This window comes from Phascolarctos cinereus, unplaced genomic scaffold (assembly GCF_003287225.1).
Source record: "Phascolarctos cinereus isolate Bilbo 61053 unplaced genomic scaffold, phaCin_HiC Scaffold_1;HRSCAF=81, whole genome shotgun sequence".
Classification (NCBI taxonomy): domain Eukaryota; kingdom Metazoa; phylum Chordata; class Mammalia; order Diprotodontia; family Phascolarctidae; genus Phascolarctos; species Phascolarctos cinereus.
The window spans coordinates 83,791,203-83,810,668 of NW_027555514.1; the positions used below are offsets into that span (position 1 = coordinate 83,791,203).

The 19,466-nt window shown below is 35.9% G+C and overlaps 2 protein-coding genes across 8 annotated transcripts in view; both read right to left on the bottom strand.

The window, feature by feature from the left end:
* DNAJB6 (DnaJ heat shock protein family (Hsp40) member B6) overlaps positions 1-19,466 on the bottom strand; it is a 118,830-nt gene that overhangs the window by 67,817 nt on the left and 31,547 nt on the right. For all 6 annotated transcript variants that reach the window (XM_078152551.1, XM_021009646.2, XM_021009647.2 and 3 more), the window contains 4 exons: positions 15,024-15,114; positions 11,728-11,837; positions 5,799-5,861; positions 4,783-4,893 (listed from right to left, as the gene is read on the bottom strand). In XM_078152551.1, coding sequence (XP_078008677.1) covers positions 4,783-4,893; positions 5,799-5,861; positions 11,728-11,837; positions 15,024-15,088 — 349 coding nt within the window. In that variant the 5' untranslated portion in view covers positions 15,089-15,114. The remainder of the gene's footprint in view (positions 1-4,782; positions 4,894-5,798; positions 5,862-11,727; positions 11,838-15,023; positions 15,115-19,466) is intronic.
* LOC144454140 (uncharacterized) lies at positions 514-4,767 on the bottom strand. Of its 2 annotated transcripts, XM_078152563.1 has the most exons (3): positions 3,698-4,767; positions 2,251-2,355; positions 514-943 (listed from the first exon to the last, which is right to left on the bottom strand). In XM_078152563.1, the coding sequence occupies exons 2-3, from the start codon at positions 2,297-2,299 to the stop codon at positions 534-536; spliced, it is 459 nt and encodes a 152-aa protein (XP_078008689.1). In that variant the 5' UTR covers positions 2,300-2,355; positions 3,698-4,767; the 3' UTR covers positions 514-533. The 2 variants fall into 2 exon arrangements, with proteins under 2 accessions (XP_078008689.1, XP_078008686.1); XM_078152560.1 differs by having other exon boundaries at positions 2,251-4,767.

Below are 19,466 nucleotides of genomic sequence, written 5' to 3' on the forward strand. Positions count from 1 at the left end.
TATTACATTGTAACATAATAAAGCCCTCTGAAGCTATTACTAAGTAGTAATGGTGACTCTTAAGACTAATTCTCTTTTGAGTTCTTGTAGCTGCCTTTAAAAAAACAAAGCAAACCAACCAAACCAAACCAAACAAAAAAAAAAAAACACCACCACTTTCTTTTTTCTTTTATTGCAGACATGGGCCAGGCCTCCTCCCCACCCCATTTCTAATCTGTGTGCTAGGGAACAACAAATTACCAACCTCACGATTAAAACAAAAAGGCTAAAAAAGTGAAGGGCATAGGGGTTCTCCTAATAAACAGTAAAATTACTGGGCTTTGGAGTATATGGCCTCTATTCTGAGTCCTTGAAGGTTTAGTTTGTTGTTGTTGTTTTTATATGTGTTTTCTGCTGTTCTTCTGTGTTCAGGATATCTGAGGTTCCCTGTTTATTTTGGTTATCAAATAAATGGGTTACAGAATTCTGGTTAACAAGTATCTCATAAAACAAAAATGAGTCACATCACCCCCATTTTCTTTTAATGTTTATTGTTAAACCAGTAGAGCCTCAAGTTCCGCCTCACTATGTTCTTCCTCGCTGAGCAGTTCTTCATATTCTTCACTGAGCTCTTCCAAATCCCCATAATAAGGAAGCTTTTCACTTGCTTCTTCTTCACTAGATACAACTTCCAATTCCTCACTAAGCACTTCCCCTGGGCCCCGACTGTTCACCTCACTTGGTTCCTCTTCACTAGAGATAATATCCAGTTCCTCACTGGTTAAATCTTCAAAACATTGATGTTGTCCTGAAACACAGAGCTCATCCTCACTGGACACCACATCCAAAACCTCACTGCTATCTTCACTGGGTGCTCCGTCAAACCCATCACTTTTCTCCTCAAAACCAGGCTGATCTAATTCCTCATTAGCCTCCAATTCTTCACTGGTCAGCTCTTCGAATCCTGGTAGGGTAAAATGACTCACCATATTAATGTTTATTAAATCATGGCTTACAAAATATAATATTAAACTTAGATTCATAGACTGTGCTCTCAAATGGTCTCAAACTCCCTTCTGTTTGACTTCTTTTGCTTCCTATAACCTTTCTCAATTCTCTATTACTTTACTTATTTATTCCCCAAGCTAAAACACTAACATTAAGAGGAAATGTTTAAGTAAGAAGCCACTGTGAACACTTTTGACTCCATACAAATATTTCTAGATCATGATACCTATGCTCATCTACTTAATGAATTTAAAAATAGGTGATAATTGCAAATAATATAACAAACTATACTCGCCTCACCCCCAAATTAGCTGTCATTCTATGGGATAAGCATTTGTGAGTTCACAATGAGGAAAATCAGTAAATTTTTTTAATGGTACCACATCAGGGACATCATTATTAAAGTATTTAAGTGGTTAAATTATTCAATACCAAGTTGTATAATACTTTAATACTAAAAATTTCCAATTAACATCACAGTAAATGCACACAATATCTAAGTTTTATTAACTATCTGGAAGGAATTTAAGAAAAGCATCTAGTCTACCAACCTACCATAAAGATAGGTATTTACAGCCACACTATCTCAACTGAAAGGTTTTCAGAGTTGATCTTGAAACCAGAATGTGAATCTTTAAGCTCCACCAGGAACCTATTCCCTTACCAATTTCTGGGTCAGAAAGTTCATCCTAATATCTAACCCAATTTTTTACTGCCATAATTTAAGCCCCTTTTATATTGTGTTGTCCTCAATCAAAAGAATTACTGCCTACCACCACGTCTATTATGTGTCCTTAAACATTTATCTATATTCCCCCGCTTCAGTCTTCTGGTCTTTCTACTGAAGTTCTATTCCAAAATTTTCAACCAAAAAAGAGGACTGATTTTCTTCCTAATCTTGTTGATTTTCCACACTGCTTATGATGCAAGGCACCTAAACAGGACATAGCAGTCTGATACTATGCTGATAATCTAATCTAAAAAATTCAAAAGTGTGCCTGGTATTATCAGTTCTGAACAGAACAATACATATATGTACACACATACCAGAACACTAGAAAGAAATCAAAAAGGCTTCAAAAATTAATTTGTGGAATGAATTAGATCAAAATTCAAGTTACCTCAAAGGAAAAAAATACTCATTAAAGAGTACAGCTTTATGGATAACAAAAATCTCCTGCATCATGGAAATAACAAAAAAAGCCCAACTTCAAAAGAAAACTGAGAATCCCTGAAATTCACCCAAAGCTACACTAAACATACCACCAGCAGGATGGACAGTTACTTCATACACGTGGAAGCCATCAAGCATCCTCTTTTCCCTTGTGTAAATCCTTAGTGACTGAAAATGGAAGCCACCTAGAAGACCTACAAGAACGGACTGAAGAAGTATCACTGCCAAACTAATGTAAGTCATAAATATAAAAAGGGGGCAGGCAGCAGTAGGATAGCAAAGGGACTTTAAAAACGAGATATATTAGGAAACAAAAGCCCAAAAAGGTATTTAAGAAAGAGTGCCTGAATATTCTGCTATTACAATTTTAAAGTTGGCTACTTCTTTGAAGGTCTTTGTTTCCATGTAATATAATTTCTCTTTACTACCAACTACTTTTCTTTGTAACTACAGCTTCATTTACTTTAATTTATAACTATATCTATACATATAAACACTTAGCTTCCCTGGCAATTATACAAATTTTTAGTTTAAAAACATTCATATCTTAAACGTATCATCAAATAATCTAAATTTTTTTATCCCAACAAAAGAAAATGAATTACTCAAGAAAAATAAGTTAGAAAGAGGTCTATTTTGACACTGCTGACACAGTCATAAAACCTCTTTTTTCTCCTAAATGGAAATCAAAGGGGGTTAAAATGAAACAAGTCATTTAATCAATTATTACTGAATAATGCTTTCCACTCTCTTCATCCTATTAAAACAAACCATATTCAACAAGCCAAATGACAGAATCAAAACTAACCAGGAACTTGGTCTAATTACCCTACCTCCAGGGGAAAAGCAGAGTAAAACTACCCCCTGGAGAGGAGAATTCCAAGTATAACACGGTTTTCATAAAAATTGGGCCCCTGGTTACATTAGATACAGTCCATTAAAAAAAATTTATAAAAATTCTCTTCCCTCACCCTTATGTTCCCCTAACAAAAATAAGCAGCTAAAGTACTCTATATAGCTAAAGACAGCAAGAAATATAAAAACTGTTGATAGAATTAGCAATTACTAGTTCTAGTATACTACTTATATTTCTACAATCTACTTTAATAATTTTTTGAACAAAGTTCTGCTTTCATTAGTTATACTGTGAAGATTAAAATGTAAGTTTATTTAAATAAAACTTCACATATTAGACATTTGGATATACTCGATCTTAGTCAATATCCACATAAATTTATACTTGTAATCAAATCTAAGACATGACCATTCTTCATAATGAAAGGATTAACAAGTTCCCTACCTACTCACTGTGCTTCTCTGCCATAAACATTAGCCCCTTTTATGTATGTACTTGGGTCTTTAGCTGTTACTTGGGTAAATGAAAATAGCAAACAATTACTATTGTTTTTCCCTTTTCCTATCATGTTGTTTAAAAGAATAAAAGTGTGGATTGTGAGAGTAAATGATGGAAGTTCTTTCCGTGCCCACACTACAATATGTTGCAGAGTTGCAGCATAAATAAAACCTATTACCTACCCGAAGTGCTGGTGATTTAATTCCTCTTCTGTGCCTAGGATGGGCAGGGGCCTCCACTTGTTTTCCCCTGTATTCTTTGTAGACAGAATTGCTCTTCTTGTTTCCCTCCTGGGGGGGGAGGGGTGTTCCAGATGGTGGTCACTCTCTCCAATCAGATTCCAGGGAAATGAGAGGTAAACACAGGGTGTGTTTCCCCTTCATGAGCCAGAAGACAAAGTGGCTATAGAGGCACAAATTTCAACCCTGACCTCCAACATAGGCAGTGCATGCACTGAACACCCTGACAGTTCAAAAAGCCAACTGGAAAAATGGGAAGAGGCACTAACAGCAAAATGCTGACTGACATCAGGTACCTGAGAAGCCTTGAGGAATAGCCAAAGCACAGTTCTTTGTAGAATAGGCACTTAGTAAATGTTTCTTTAATTTAATAATCCAGGCATATGTTAGAAAGTAAAAAAGACAAACAGGAGACCTATTTGATCATGAAGTCCACAATCCTACCAAGCAACCTAATCAAACACTACCTCTCATTATAAAACTAGTTTCTTACTTCAAAAAACATCTCCAGATCTGGATCAGGTGATATCATTCCCACCCTCCTTTTCACAAAACTGGACCCAAAGATCACAGTACACCACACTTAGAAAAAAGAGCATTATTGGTTAAGGCAGACTAACATTTCTTCTGCTTTTGAAGAATACCTAAGCTATCACTCAGGTTTCTATACATGGCAAACACATATACACTTCACCCAAGAACCATTTTTCCAAATGGGAACTAACATATGTACACAACACCCAAATCCGTGAAAGTTTTCCCACTCATAAGCCAGCAAAATAAATTTAAATTCGTATTTCAACTACATTAAACTGAAGACAATTGTTTTAAAAAGTCAGAAGCTTCTATAACAGCAAAAAGGAAAATGACAGTAAGTAATTTCCCATATATTTTAAATAGAAAGGCTTAAGACACTGGCATAATTCTAATTAATGGAAAGAACCTTATTAAGTAAATCTTTGAACACTGTTGTATGTTGTATCGTGCCACCATACTAGGGATACAAAGTACCACAACCAATAGCTTACCAAAAAACTCAAATGAAAATGGGTCCCTTCCACCAAAAAATTCCCTGAAGACATCATCTGGGTTCCGGAATGTGAATCCATATTCAAATGGATTATCAAAATGACTTCCACCTGTAGAAATGGTTTAAGAAACTTATGAGTTTATAATTATCAGTATATTGTATCTAAGTAGTTTTCATTTGCTTCGGGAAGACATGGTACAGTTAAAGAGCTACATGGAAGAGAGTAACAGTAAATTCATAAATTTGGGCTTCTCTAGCTTCAAAAAGTTCATCATTTGTTTTAATAGGGCCTGCCTTGATTTGTACAACATCAGAATTTACATTTCACAGTAGAGATGGAAAACTAACTATCACATTTATCTTGTTAACATCTGTAATCCATACAACTCTCAACATATTTTTAAATATACTCCAGGAAACTAATGAATTTCATGGTCATAAATACAGTGTTGAGCAAACTTAAGGGACAAGACTTTCTGTTCTAAGAATGTAACCAAGACCCCATTATATTTTTGGTTTCCCTATAAAATGGCATAGATTTTACATCAGCCTCACCTACACTGGTTTATGCACTATTAATTGAGTACTTTATCTGGAAAAGGAAGATATAGTTGGAAATGAAGTCAACATAAAAACAAAATATATCAATAACAAAAGTTCTAAAGAAAAAAAAATGGCTACATAGATCTACATTTCCAATACCTACATATTTAAAACCATGGCACATGTGCTCACAAACCCAAAAGTTGCTTAATTTTACAAAGGCATGGAATGGCAACCTCTCAATTCTTATTTGGGTCCAAGCTTGATCATTCATTATATAGACACCGTGTTCAAATTTTTCTTGATTTTATTTTCCTTAAGACATCCTAGCTTTAAAAGAATATTAACAGCAACTTATAGTAAATTCTAGGATGTGGCTTATGGTTTATCTTCAATACCACTCAAAACAGTTTAAAAGCCAAAATTCAAATTACACAAAAACTGTATTTTTGGTGTGAAATGTCTACATACCTCCTCCACCTCCACCATTTAATCCTTCTTTTCCATATTTGTCATAGATGTCCCGTTTTTTGGCTAAAAAATGAAAAAAATAAATAAAGCTGAGACAGGGGTGTGTGTGTGTATACATATATATCATTTTCCTACTTAAATGTGATAGAAAAAAATTTTCCCAATTATATACCATTCTTAAGCATCCAGAATCAAATATTTAAGTTTTTCATATCACCAAATTTCTCAGTAATTGATGTATGTTGAGAAGAAACAAGTAGTTAAAGGAATCATTTTCAAAAGAAACAAAAATATTATTCATCTTAGAAATGTTCAAATTCACCAATGATGAGTATAAATTAAAACAACCCTAAGAAAATTTTGAAATACTTTTACATACACTCTCATTTAGGCCTCACACAATAAACCTGTAAGATAGATAATACAGGTGACTTTTATTCTCATTTTAAAACTCAATTAACAAGCATTTAATCACCTATTATATATGAGGAATTGTATTAGGCACTGGGGAAGAGAAAAATGAAACCAATCTCTGCCCTCAAGTAGCTTCTACTGCATCAAATGAGAAAGCACAAAGTATAGGCACAACATATACAAATTAAATACCAGGTAACAGCAGGAGATGATACTAAGATTAACAGTTTCAGAGAAGTTAAATAGCTTGCCCTTGGTTCGTTACACAGCTCAAAACTCAGGTATACAACAGAAAACACCTCATACTTGGAAGAGCCATGCTTGGTAAGACAAGAATGCTGATAAAGCTATTTACTGGCTCAACCACTCTAAAAAAAGCATTGGGAATTATTCAAGAAAAGCTTCCATTATTGACTATATCCCAAGGTAAATGACATAATGAAAAGTTTGCTCTCCATAGTACAAGAGCATTCATATCAACTTCACTTAGGTGAATAAAAAGCAGTAAATAAAACACATAAAATGAATGAGAAATGTTTGATCAAATTATGTTCTATTAATGTAATGAAACATGATAGCACCGTAAGGAAAGATGACTATAAAGCCTTCAGAGGATTGGGGAAAAGCTTATAACAGTGAAATGAAGAAGAGTGAAAAACCAACATTGAAAACATGATACAAAATGACTACAACATTCAGAAATCAGTGGCTCTCAGAATATAAATACCTCTAAATGTGTGTAGCTTACACTTGCAACATGCTCAAGCAGTTGCCAATTCTCCCTAGTGTGGCTTGAGCAAAAAAATTTGAGAACTAAGGCTTTAAATAAAGTCAAAAAATGAAAAGCAACAAAACTCTGGTCGATTACAATGAAGGAATGAAAAAGTATTATCTGCCTGGCACTGTGCTTTTCTTCAGAATGCTTGTCATAGCGCTTTATTAGCTGTGATAAACTCGGGTTCAAGTCTACCTGAATGAATCCTGTTTTATTTATATTGAGAACATAGAGATCTTGTCATTCATATTCTCAGTGTAACCATATTTAGACAATCTTCCATTTAGAATACTATAAGTGACTGTTTATATGCACTTTATGCAATTTTTCCACACCCTCTAACCTCCCTTTTTTGCCAATTGGCAACCACAAAATAATAAAATGACCTGCAAAGACAAAGGGGGCAGGTAGCATCATTTCGTGTTTTCTTTGTTTCTTGGCTTGGTGTTAAATTCCTACTGGTGATAAGCCTCTCCATATTTAGGTCTGACTCTCGAAAGAAGTACAGCCTTTTTGATGGGTAAGTACATAAATTACCAGAACTTGGGATCTGCTAATGTATCTTTCAAGAACCTGTGGAATCATATGAGTTTTTTTCTTATTGTTAAAATGTTGTGAGATGATCATCAGATAAATGGCTGGAACTCTCTTCCCCAATTTTATAGATACATAACATTTATTTTCTTTTGCTGTCTTTTTTTTTTTTTGCTTTTTTGGTGAGGCAGGAACTAGCTTTTATTAATTGTATTCCCAGCACTTAGCAAAGTGCCTGGTACATAATGAGAACTTAATAAATGTTTATTGGATTGGAGTGTCTTTTCTATACAGAAGACACCTAGTCTGTCAGTCAACAAGTGTTTATTAAGTGATTACTATGTACAAGTATATGTGTGATATTATATACTTACTATATATATATAAAATACTATGTGCCAGGAATTATAGGGATACAAAGATAAAAATGATCGGTGAACTTACAAGCATATAAATAAGCACATATACTACAGAGCAGATAGAAGGTAATGTTAGAGGGGAAGGGACTAGCAGTTGAGGAGACTAGGAAAAGCACCCTTCAGAAAGAGGTGTTTGAGCATATCTTGAAAGAAACCTGGAATTCTAAGAGGCAGAGGTGAGCACAGAGGGCATTAGAGGCATAGAGGACAGCCAGCGCAAAGACACAGAAACCAGAGATGGAGCAACATATGTAAGGAGCAGAAATATTTATCTTAGGAACCATTAACAGCATATGAAGCTTACAATAAAGGATACAAATAGTCTAGATATAAATTCCTCTCCCCCCCCATACACACTCTTATCTTAACATCCCAAACAGGAAAATTAAGAATTTTCAAAATATTTCAATAGTTTAAAGTATTTCATTTGCATTTCTAAACCTTTTCATACGTTAAGAAAATAAATTCAAGGTGGGGTAGGGAAGGAAAAGGGAGGAAGCAGTACAAAAGCTGTGATTTCATTTCCCATCCAACTGGCAATTTATAGTCTTAAAAGATTTGCCTGGGGACATTAAGAGATTAAGCAGTCCCAGAGCTAATACACCAGTCAAGGACAGAATCCAGTTCTTCCTCTCTACTCCACTCTACCATAAATACACATTGCTACCTCTTTCAGAATACATGAAAACTAAAGTACTCTACAAATAGAATGAGAACACTGAAACAACACATGCCATGCTAAATAAACCAAATCCTTGACCTGTAATCTGACTGAATACAGAGAAAAGTTTGTAACTGCCTACTCTGCAACTAGCCACCCAGTTACCGACTTTCATGCCAAAGAGTTAGAACTGTTAGCCTGTAGTTTTCCATTTAGAAGTTCAGCTTCAAGACCTGCAATATAGCACTTGCCTTGTACCCCAAGACATACCACACCTATTCTTTTAGTAAAACTACTGGCTATGTACTCAACAAGGTCCATTCCTTCACACAGATCCAGGCCAGTGGATTTAACTGTCAAAGATAACAGTCTCAATACGTAAGAACTAGTTGCAATTGAAAACTATTTTAAAAACAAAACTTAATCTTGTAAGTTGGAAGATCTTAAGTAATACTTTATTATTTATTACTTCCTGAGTTTGAAACATGCCTTAGCTTCAATACACTTGTATCATCTAATAGTAATATTATTAGAAAGCATCCAAGTAACAAAAAAAAATTAATTACAGGCCTCAGCTCTAATCCAGCTATGAGGTTTTGTGACTACAATACTACCACTATATGCAGTAAGGCAGAACATAATCTGTCAATATGGAAAAATCACAGCTACACAACTACTAATTTGGGGAAATGGGTGATAACTTTGAATTCTCTAAAATCTATGCTTCCACAACAAAATCAATAGCAAAAAGATGCTCTTAGAAAACACCTTTTAGGGGCAGCTAGGTGGTGCAGTGCATAGTGCTCTGGCCTTGGAGTCAGAAGGACCTGACTTCAAATCTGGCCTCAGACACTTGACACTTACTAGCTGTGTGACCCTGGGCAAGTCACTTAATCCTGATTGTACACACACACACACACACACACACACACACACACACACACACCACCTTTTAAAAATTCTATTTAAGATGTCTTCACCTTGTACAACTGAAAAAAATTTCTCAGGATTCTCACTGGTTCATTATTACTAAATATCAAAATGAAATATAAAAGGCAAATAAAATTTTGGCTAATTCTAGCTCCAATTACAATTTATAATTCTACTCAGCTTTTCTTTGGAATAATCAAATAATGTGGTTATTAAACAAACTCTGAGCAGATTTACTGATATATGTAGTAAAGGTTACAACATAAACAAAAGTTAGGTTCTAATATTTTTTCACCTAGTAAAAAAGCCATAAATGTTGCTTCTTGACTAGAAAAACATCAGTGTAATACATAACCTACAATTCAAGGGTGGGGAATCTTAATAAAAGGATTTCTTCTATCAAGTCTGGATGCAGTCAAAGCACTGCAAGCAACTTGAGGACGTGGCGGGCCACGTGTGAGCTCCAGGCCACAGGTTCCTTGCCTTTGTGAGTCTACATCACAAATCAGATTTATGAGCATATATTATGAAAAAATTACACAAATCACACAAGATGTCTATAGGAAGTAATAAAATAGTCCATAATTGTGGCATCTAGTGACACAGCATTGGGCCTGGAGTCAGGAAGACCTGAGCTCAAATCTGACCTCACACTAACTAGCTGTGTAGCCTTGCACAAATCACTTACCTCTGTCTGCCTTAATTTCCTCAACTGTAAAATGGGAGTAATAACAGCACCTACCTTGCTGGACTGTTGCAAGGATCCAATGGGATAACGTTTATAAAGTGTTTAGCACAGTACCTGGTATGTAGTAGGTGCTCTATAAATGGTTATTTCTTCCTTCTCTCTCCATAATTACCCCAATATTTTATATATTGATGAAACACCTTGGAAATGTGTGAATAGCATGACACATTCCTAGTCATTCCTAGTCAAAACAACTTTTTATTTACTTACTAGCTCTATTTTACAAGAGTTTTAAGTATAGTGAGTGAATGTTTAACAAACACTTTTTGGTTAATTCACAGGAAATGGAAAAAATATATAAATCATCTACAAATTTACTAGAATAACAACCTATTGAATAAAGAAACAACCAACATTAACTTCTGGTTGGGAAAAAAACCAGAATCAACTAAAATTTATTAAGTACTTGATATGGTCTTGGCACTGTGCTAAATGATGAGGATACAAAGAAAACCCTTCAAGAAGCTTACATGCCAACAGAGGAGACAACATGGACATACATACACTACGTGCAAGACCATATTTACAAGGAGATATAAGGTAACTTAGAGAGGAAGGGATTATCAGGTGGGAGGAGGGTGTAGACAGAATGAGATGACTATCAGGAAAGTTTTTGTTTTATGGTTTTTTGGGGGTTTTTTGCTGAAGACAGTATTTGAACTGAGTCCTGAAGGAAGCTAAGAATTCTAAGAGATAAAGGTATAGGACAGAGATCATTCCAGTAATGGAATACAGCCAGTACAAAAGGAGAAAGAGAAGGAGATTTTAAAATGGAAAAAAAAAACCCATTCTTAACTTTCAGGCGAAACAGGCAGTGGACCAAATCCACAGGCTGTATAGTTTGGCGACCTCTGCTACCGGGCAACAGCTCCAAAATGTTATAATTTTACTACTGTTCCAAAAGTCATGTAAAATTCTAAAGGATGAAATCCCAATTTACACTTATGAGATTTTGGGTGATTAGAGGTCTCTAAAAATTACAGTGTCTTTTAAATCTATACAAAGCACTACTCCCATTTAGAGATGAGAAAATTTGAGGCTCAGAGAAGACAAATAACTTGTCCATGATCACATAGCCAATAAATACTGGAGCTGGGACTTGAACTGCTATGTCCTAATGTGAAAGTGTATATACATACCATCACCATCACCACTACCACCACCTCAAAACAGAGAAGTGTATTGTATCATCATACAATCTATGAAAAAAAAAAACAGCTATGTCATACCATTCACAGCTATTACTGTCAAATGTGGCCAAAACTACATCTTCATTTCCTGTCTGCGTGAAATCAGAAAGCTTTAGACCGTTAAGCAGTGCTTTTCTGAATCCACTTAAAAAGGGAAATTGTTGTACATACTTTGCTTGCACTTAGAATACCATTATCTTCACTATACCATTATCTTCACCATCCAGCCAACTTACATTACAGCTCTGTAGTACTTACCATCTGACAACACCTCATATGCCTCAGCTACTTGTTTGAATCTCCTTTCTGCTTCTTCTTTATTCTCAGGATTTTTATCTGGGTGCCACTTAAGTGCCAATTTACGATACCTGGAATAAATAAAGGTATAGAGAAAAGTATTTATTACATATGAACATGTAAAATTGATTTGCCTTCAATGGCAGCTCAATATAGCTTGAAGAAAAAACAGCACTTCAGAGATGATCATTTACTAGATAGCTGCTACAACAATTATAAATCAAATGCTCATCTCTCCAACCCTAAGATAAACGGACTATAAACTAAAAACGCAAGACAGCTTGATATAGTGTGATAAGGGGCTGACTGGCCTTAGATACAAAAAGATCTGGGTTCACGTAACAGATCTGTGAACATGGGTTAAGTCACCAATTAAGAGTTGCCACTGTGCATGAGTGAAGGAAGTTTCTATATAGGAAGTCCCGTCTCCTTAAAACATTAGAAATCCAAAAAAGAGAGGGTAGAGGTGCCAACTCAATGTATCAAAATAGTGAGGCTCACTAGTACCTGAAGAAATCTGGTCCATCAAGATATTCCACAAATAAAGCAAGTGTAAATAGGCTTGGGGTATTAAATGCAGAAAATAGTGCCACAGACAGCAAAAATGCATGTAGGGTATGGAGAAAGAAGGTCTAGAAACTACCCAATGTGATTCTTGTTCCATTAAGTCCTACTTTCCCATGGTCATTAGGCTACTGCCCTACTTTACCTAGTCCAACACAAACCCTACTGAGGCAAATATATAGTTTATTATATAACTGGCCAACAGTAAAGTATCTTTTAGATACTATATTGCTCTAAGATCTAAAAACCTTTTGCTTTTAATATTCAAAAATATGTCACCTTGTCTTTAGGGGATGTAAATACATTATTTTCATTTGATACTTATAACAAACTTGCAAGGTAAGCAGAGCAGATATTATTTCCCTTTTATGCATGAGGAAACTACAGCTAAGAGAACTCAGGTGACTTGTCCTTAGATCACAAAGGTAGCAAAGCATCAGCGGTAGAAGTCAAACCCAGGGTTCCTCTGACTTAAAGCTAATGCTTTCTCCAGCATGGCTATTGATACTCATCATTCCCTGGTGCCAGAATCCTATAGCTAAGGTTCTTGGCTTTTTCAAAGATATCTTCTGCAGGAGCAAGATGGGTAACATGAGAAAAACTAGGTAACTTATCTAAAACTGAGTTAAGTTGCTAACTCTAGAACAAAGATACTTCAGTCTCCACAATCTATTCAAAACTTACCTTTTTATTAAATGACACAAAAGCCTATTTCTAGGCACGATTTAGTTTGCTCTAATTTGCACCTTCAGTTCACAATAAATTCAACTAGCATTAATTCCGTGGTAGGTAGCATCCTTTTAAAAGTTAAAATGTAAAAAGCTAACTCAACTCCACACTTAGGTAAAGCTAACGTCCTAAAGAAGAAATAAATCCTAGTAAGTTCTAAGAAATCTCAATCAATTGAGATGGAGATGGAACACTTGATTTTGCCCAAGGACCAATTATTTATAACTAATATGAAATGACTGTCAATTGAAACCTTTTAATTCTCACCAAAAATTATTCCAAAACTCTGACCTCAAGCATCAAATTGTATTAGAGTAGATGATGATTTGATTGATAAAAGCATGATGAACTGTGCACATGACAACTGTCCTGTGGTTTGTGTTGCTGCTTCTACTGCAGAATATCTGTAACACTGCTTTTACAGTTAAGTCGATCGTCACTTATTTAGTGGCCGAACTACTGCTGATTCCCTGAAATTAATCAATCACTGAAGTTCACAAGTCAGTGCCCCATCTTTTTTTTTTTGGGGGGGGGGCGCCATTCTCATATCACAGAATTATTTAAGCTCCCTGTAGAATATATTCTCACAATATATTCTCTTTCATCCTTTTTCCAGCTATGTCCAATTTGGCATAACTATATCAGAGCAAGTATTATTTCACAATCCTTTGAGATGCAAATTAGTCCTATAAATGCTGTTCCATATAACTTCTTGCCTATAACTGTTCTGACACCACTAGTCTCTTTTGATTCAATTTGATACTTCCCTGTCAAACAGCATTAGACAAACTACACTATGACAACAACTTAATCTAATTCCTTCTTTATGTTCTAAGTTTCCAATGAAAATCTCTTATTTTCAGGTAATTTTCCCAATATATACACAGAAATATAGCCTCCTTTTTTTTTCAGGTTCACCATCTATTTTTACTGTTGTGATGGATCCATGATCAATTATATAAGGGTATCCTTTCAGCATACAGGGAACAGGTTTAAAAAAAAACTACTCAAGAATTAAGTAGAATTATTCATTCTAGGTAACTGGGGCCTTGTCTTCTTCCAATATTCAGCCATATAGTATCTAAAAGATACTTTACTGTTGGCCAGTTATATAATAAACTATATATTTGCCTCAGTAGGGTTTGTGTTGGACTAGGTAAAGTAGGGCAGTAGCCTAATGACCATGGGAAAGTAGGACTTAATGGAACAAGAATCACATTGGGTAGTTTCTAGACCTTCTTTTTCCATACCCTACATGCATTTTTGCTGTCTGTGGCACTATTTTCTGCATTTAATACCCCAAGCCTATTTACACTTGCTTTATTTGTGGAATATCTTGATGGACCAGATTTCTTCAGGTACTAGTGAGCCTCACTATTTTGATACATTGAGTTGGCACCTCTACCCTCTCTTTTTTGGATTTCTAATGTTTTAAGGAGACGGGACTTCCTATATAGAAACTTCCTTCACTCATGCACAGTGGCAACTCTTAATTGGTGACTTAACCCATGTTCACAGATCTGTTACGTGAACCCAGATCTTTTTGTATCTAAGGCCAGTCTATTTTTACTGTTGTGATGGATCCATGATCAATTATATAAGGGTATCCTTTCAGCATACAGGGAACAGGTTTAAAAAAAAACTACTCAAGAATTAAGTAGAATTATTCATTCTAGGTAACTGGGGCCTTGTCTTCTTCCAATATTCAGCCAGATTCGCAGTAACAAAGGTTAAAGGTAGACATACGTAATCAATTTGCTACAAAGCCAAATAAATATATCATCAATAAACTTTTCTGAATCTACTCACTAAAGAAAAAGTTTACTTCACCCACAGGAGGCAATGGGCTGTGTGCCCCTTTGCAAAGCTAGATAACTCAAAAGAATTTCAAAACAAGATTAAATGTCCACCTAAAAAGACTTTCTAATGAAACCTTATTTTAAGGTAATAAAAAGAATACTTACGCCTTTTTAATATCCTCTGGTGAGGCATGTCTCTGCACACCTAGAACTTCATAGTAATCCACCATGTTTTAATAGTTTGTTGGAACAAGTCCTGAAATTAAAAATCTTTTGTAAATGATAGTATCATAGTTATTTCAGAATTGGGGAGTTAAAGAGTCACTTCATCACACGGTCTATTGGCCCATTTCCATTTTGAAGACAGATGGCTTATGTTATTTAATAACCTAAACTGCTATCTATTAACCTTAGGCCTTATGGTAGGGCTAAAAGTCACAATATCAAAGGAGGCAAATTTCAAAGATTTATTATTATATTATCTCTGTTTGTTGCAATGTTTTAGATCCTAAACTAAGCTAATAATTTAGGAAGGGAGATTCTCACGTCCCCAAACAATCACAAACTGACATATACCCTAAATCAACCAGTCAATGAGTCCTCCCAGATATAAAATTCTGCAGATATAGGCAGGATTCAGGCATTAATCAACAAGCATTTATTAAGCACTTAGCCAGGTACTGCACTTAAGTAGTGGGGATATTAAAAAAAGGGCAAAAACATGTTCCCTACTCTAGAGGAACTCACATTCTAACGGGAGACACAACATACACACAACTATGTACACACAAAATATACATTTAATAGGAGTGGAAGATAACTAGGGAGTGGGTGTTGGGAGAGGGTTAAAAAAAAAAGGCCTCCTGAAGGTAAGATCTGAGCTGAGTTTTGGAGGAGGGTCAGAGAAGAAGGTGGGAGGTGAAGGAGAACACCTCAAGCACTGAGGTTAGCCAGTGAAAAGGCAGGATCAAGAGATGGAGTGCCTGAGGAATAACAAGTAGGTCAGCATGGCTGAATCCCAGAGATTATAAAAGAGAATCAATCATAAGAATGATAAGTTAGGAAGGGGGTAGGTGGCTTAAAATGCCCAACCAAAGGATTTTATATTTTATCCTAGATATAACTGGAAATCATTGTTGGAGTTGACTGAGTAAGGGAATGACATGGTCAGAGCTACACTTTAGGAAAATCATTTTAGCAGCCAAGTGGAAGAATGCTAGGCATTAAGCTAAGCACTGGGGATACAAAGAGACAAAAGAGAAACCGTCTCTGCCCTCAAGGAGCTTTCGTTATAATGGAGAACCCAGCATTTATGTAGTTCAATATGTACCCAAAATATAAAAATTTAATACAAGGTTGTTTTGGGAGAGGGCACATTAAGAAATTGGGGGGGGGGGGCCAGAAAAATCAGAGAGGCCTTCATTCAGAAGTTATATATTTGAAGAAAATTAAGAGATTATAAGAAGAAGCAGTGAAGATGAAGTGCATTTCAAACATGGAGATCAACTAATGCAAAGGCCGGAGAAAGAGGAGATGGTATGAGAGATGGAATAACTTGTGTTCAGAATGGTCAGAATGGTTAGATTTCAGGCAATCAAATCCCAAAGAGCCCTACTGACCCCAAATATACTCCCCTCCTTCCAAGTCCAAATCCATGATCCTATAAATAGAAAATGTTACATCAATGTTATTCAAGGTCTGAAAAGTTGTGTTCTGGGAGAAAAGAAAATGGAAAGTAGGAAAGGCTTTCTGAAGAAAGTGGAATGGAAGAAACAGCCCTAAGGGTCTAAATTTTCTTAGTTTCTAGGCTTCTTGGATTTCTCAATCCAGACAGACACTCAAAACTGATTTTCTTTTCAAAAACACTCTTACCCAGGCACCTATGGTAAACATATTAGGTCTGTTGTGGCCATCCAGAGGTAGCATCAAACAAAAAACTGATGTTATGCCTCTGTGGGACTGCTTCCTCTGGTGACAAGGGGAAATCAAGAACAGTCTACACTGCTACCAATTAACTCCTTCATTAAGGTGCTCAAGGGAAAGTCAGGCAGCAAGAAAAAGTAAAAGATGACAGTGGTAGCTACTAATTAATCTTGAGACCTATTGGTTAACATCTTTTAAAAAATTTTTCCATGAGAATTTTCCTGTTGCCTAAAATTACTGTAGCTAATTTGTCACTTCTGTGTATTTACACTTTACCTTAACTTCCTTAAACTCCATCCAAACCAGCTAAATCGCCAGTGAAGTAAAATCCAAGAAAACTTCCAAAGCTATCTTATTTTCTGCAAAACTTCCAAAACTATCTAATTTTTTGCATTGCTCAAAATGGCTCTTTCATCTACAAAGCCAAAATTCTCCCAGGTTCATTCCTAAACCAGATACTAAGTCTTAATCTATCATCTAAGCATTTTTACATAAAGACATCAGGTTTACCCTTTTTTGGAGATGTTCAGATTAAGAGTTTAGGAGCTCAAAAGTTACATGTGAAATCACACTCTGGAATCCAAAATTCCATGTTATACTAATCTCAGCTAAAATGAGTGCCAAAATCATTAATCACCTTTTCTTTTTCATATGTCTATTACTTTGCTTATATTTTTCCTCTGAACTAAAACTTTGAATATGAAAAAATACAGCTAGTTATCTCATGAAAACAATGTTAAATTGTTCTCAAAAATGTGAGCAAAAGAGATTACTTGTAACAAGTAATCATTTGACTAAAACAATGTTAAACTGATCTCAAAAAAGTGATCAGCCAAATACAAAGTCAAGATAGTACTCCTCTATCACAAACACAAAAGAACTTTTTTTAGTGGCTTGTACAAGGATCAGGTGTTAACATGAGGCAGGCCAACAGAATTAAATTAAAATGTAACTGGGCAATAATTAACAAAATAAATAATAATACAATAGAACAGAAATGTTAGTGTGTTGTTTTCTTATGTAAGGTTTAGTGGTCCTCATTTCTATTTGAGTTTGACATCACTGTATGAAATGACTTATGAAGCACACGTGGTACTTACTATTAGGAAGAACGAGAGGAACTATTTGCATCTTCCTTGATAAGACTAATATTTTCTTCTGGCCCCCTTCAGTCAATACCCATCCTATATACACCTCCAGGACCTCAATGTGGAAATCATCTCCCCTCCCCATGCATCTTCAACCTCTCCCTTTATATACTCCTCACTTGCCTACAAGTATACTCAGGATTCCCAACTGGGGGAATGGGGATGTGAAGAGGGGCCTGTGGCACACATGGCAGCACACTCTGACAGTAGGGTCTGTTTCCCTTTGTCTTAATATATCCATGCAAAATACCTAGCAAAGTGATAAAATGCTTGCTGATTAACCAGACTTTCTACTGTACCCAATCTCTTAAAGGTAATCATGGCCTAATCACCAAGTTCAATGACGCTAATCCAGGACTTGTTTTAATAAGAGGCCTCTAAGAGAATCTGGGCTCAAACCCCATTCCAGATGCCTTTGGGAAGTCCATGGGCCTGCTTCTTCATCTGTAAAATGAAGGGGTTGGACTACACAGTCCCTTCTAGCTCAGAGGCTGCTTTTTCCTTGACCCCTCTGAATGAAGAATGATACATCTGACCACATCATCTCTTTAGATCCTCTTTCTCTCCTTAACTCCTGAGGGTAACACACTCTTCTGGTTCCCCTGGGACCACTCCACTCCTTGCAATGGTGTTCTCTAAAGTTCTGGTGTCTCCAACTGTTTTTTGCTCTTGGCATTTAAAAAAATGGCACTTGGCATTATTAGGCACTTAGTAAATGATTATAGACTGATTCTTTTCTTTGGCATTCATGTTCTTGGCTTCAGCTAATATCTACAGAGTTGACTGACTTCCAAATCTCCAGTCCAGACCTCTCCAGGTTCCACACCTACATCTGCCTACATCTCTACCTGAATGCCCTGTCAGAATCTCAAACTTCACACATGTCCAAATTCTAACATATTGTCCTTCTTCCAAAATACACTTTACCTTATGAATTTTCTATTCCTATCAGAAGTACCACTTTTCAGTCTCCCAGAGGATTCAAACTTACTTTTCACTCTTCACTTAAGTTGTAAATGAAGAATGAAGTCCTACTGATTCTACCTGAATAATCTCTTCCATTCATCTTCCTTTGTTTCACCTCCACTACCACCATTATAGTATAAGCAAGTCCTCAACACCACACCCAATGAGACTTCTCAGAAAAGACCTCCTAACAGATCCTCTTCTGATTTTGCTGCAAGACATCTTAATGTCTTGCCATTCATGTTTAATGAATGCCATTCATGCTATTCCCCTGCTCAAAATTCTTCTCAGAGAACCAACCATAGAAAGTTTAAAGTACTTGTTTAGTCTCAAAAAAAGGCCTCCCACAAAAAGGGTACAAACCTTTCTTTTTTATCTTGATCTTGTACCAGTATTTCCATTCAGATACTCTACATTCTAGTCAGCTCCACTACTCTCTGTCCCTGAAAACCAGTAGCACTATTCCACCTCCACAGCTTTTCTCAAGTCAAACTGAAATTCCACTTGTTCCTAGACACCTCAGCCCACTCTCAGGTAATGACTTTTCTGCTCTGACCTGACAAAGGTTTTT

Bases quoted from the DNA above. Each gene is read 5' to 3' on its own strand.
- LOC144454140 (XM_078152560.1), bottom strand. From the start codon at position 2,404: ATGACTTACATTAGTTTGGCAGTGATACTTCTTCAGTCCGTTCTTGTA. The intron at 944-2,250 runs GTATGTTTAGTG...TTACCCTACCAG, and splicing joins AACTGTCCATCCTGCTGGTG to GATTCGAAGAGCTGACCAGT.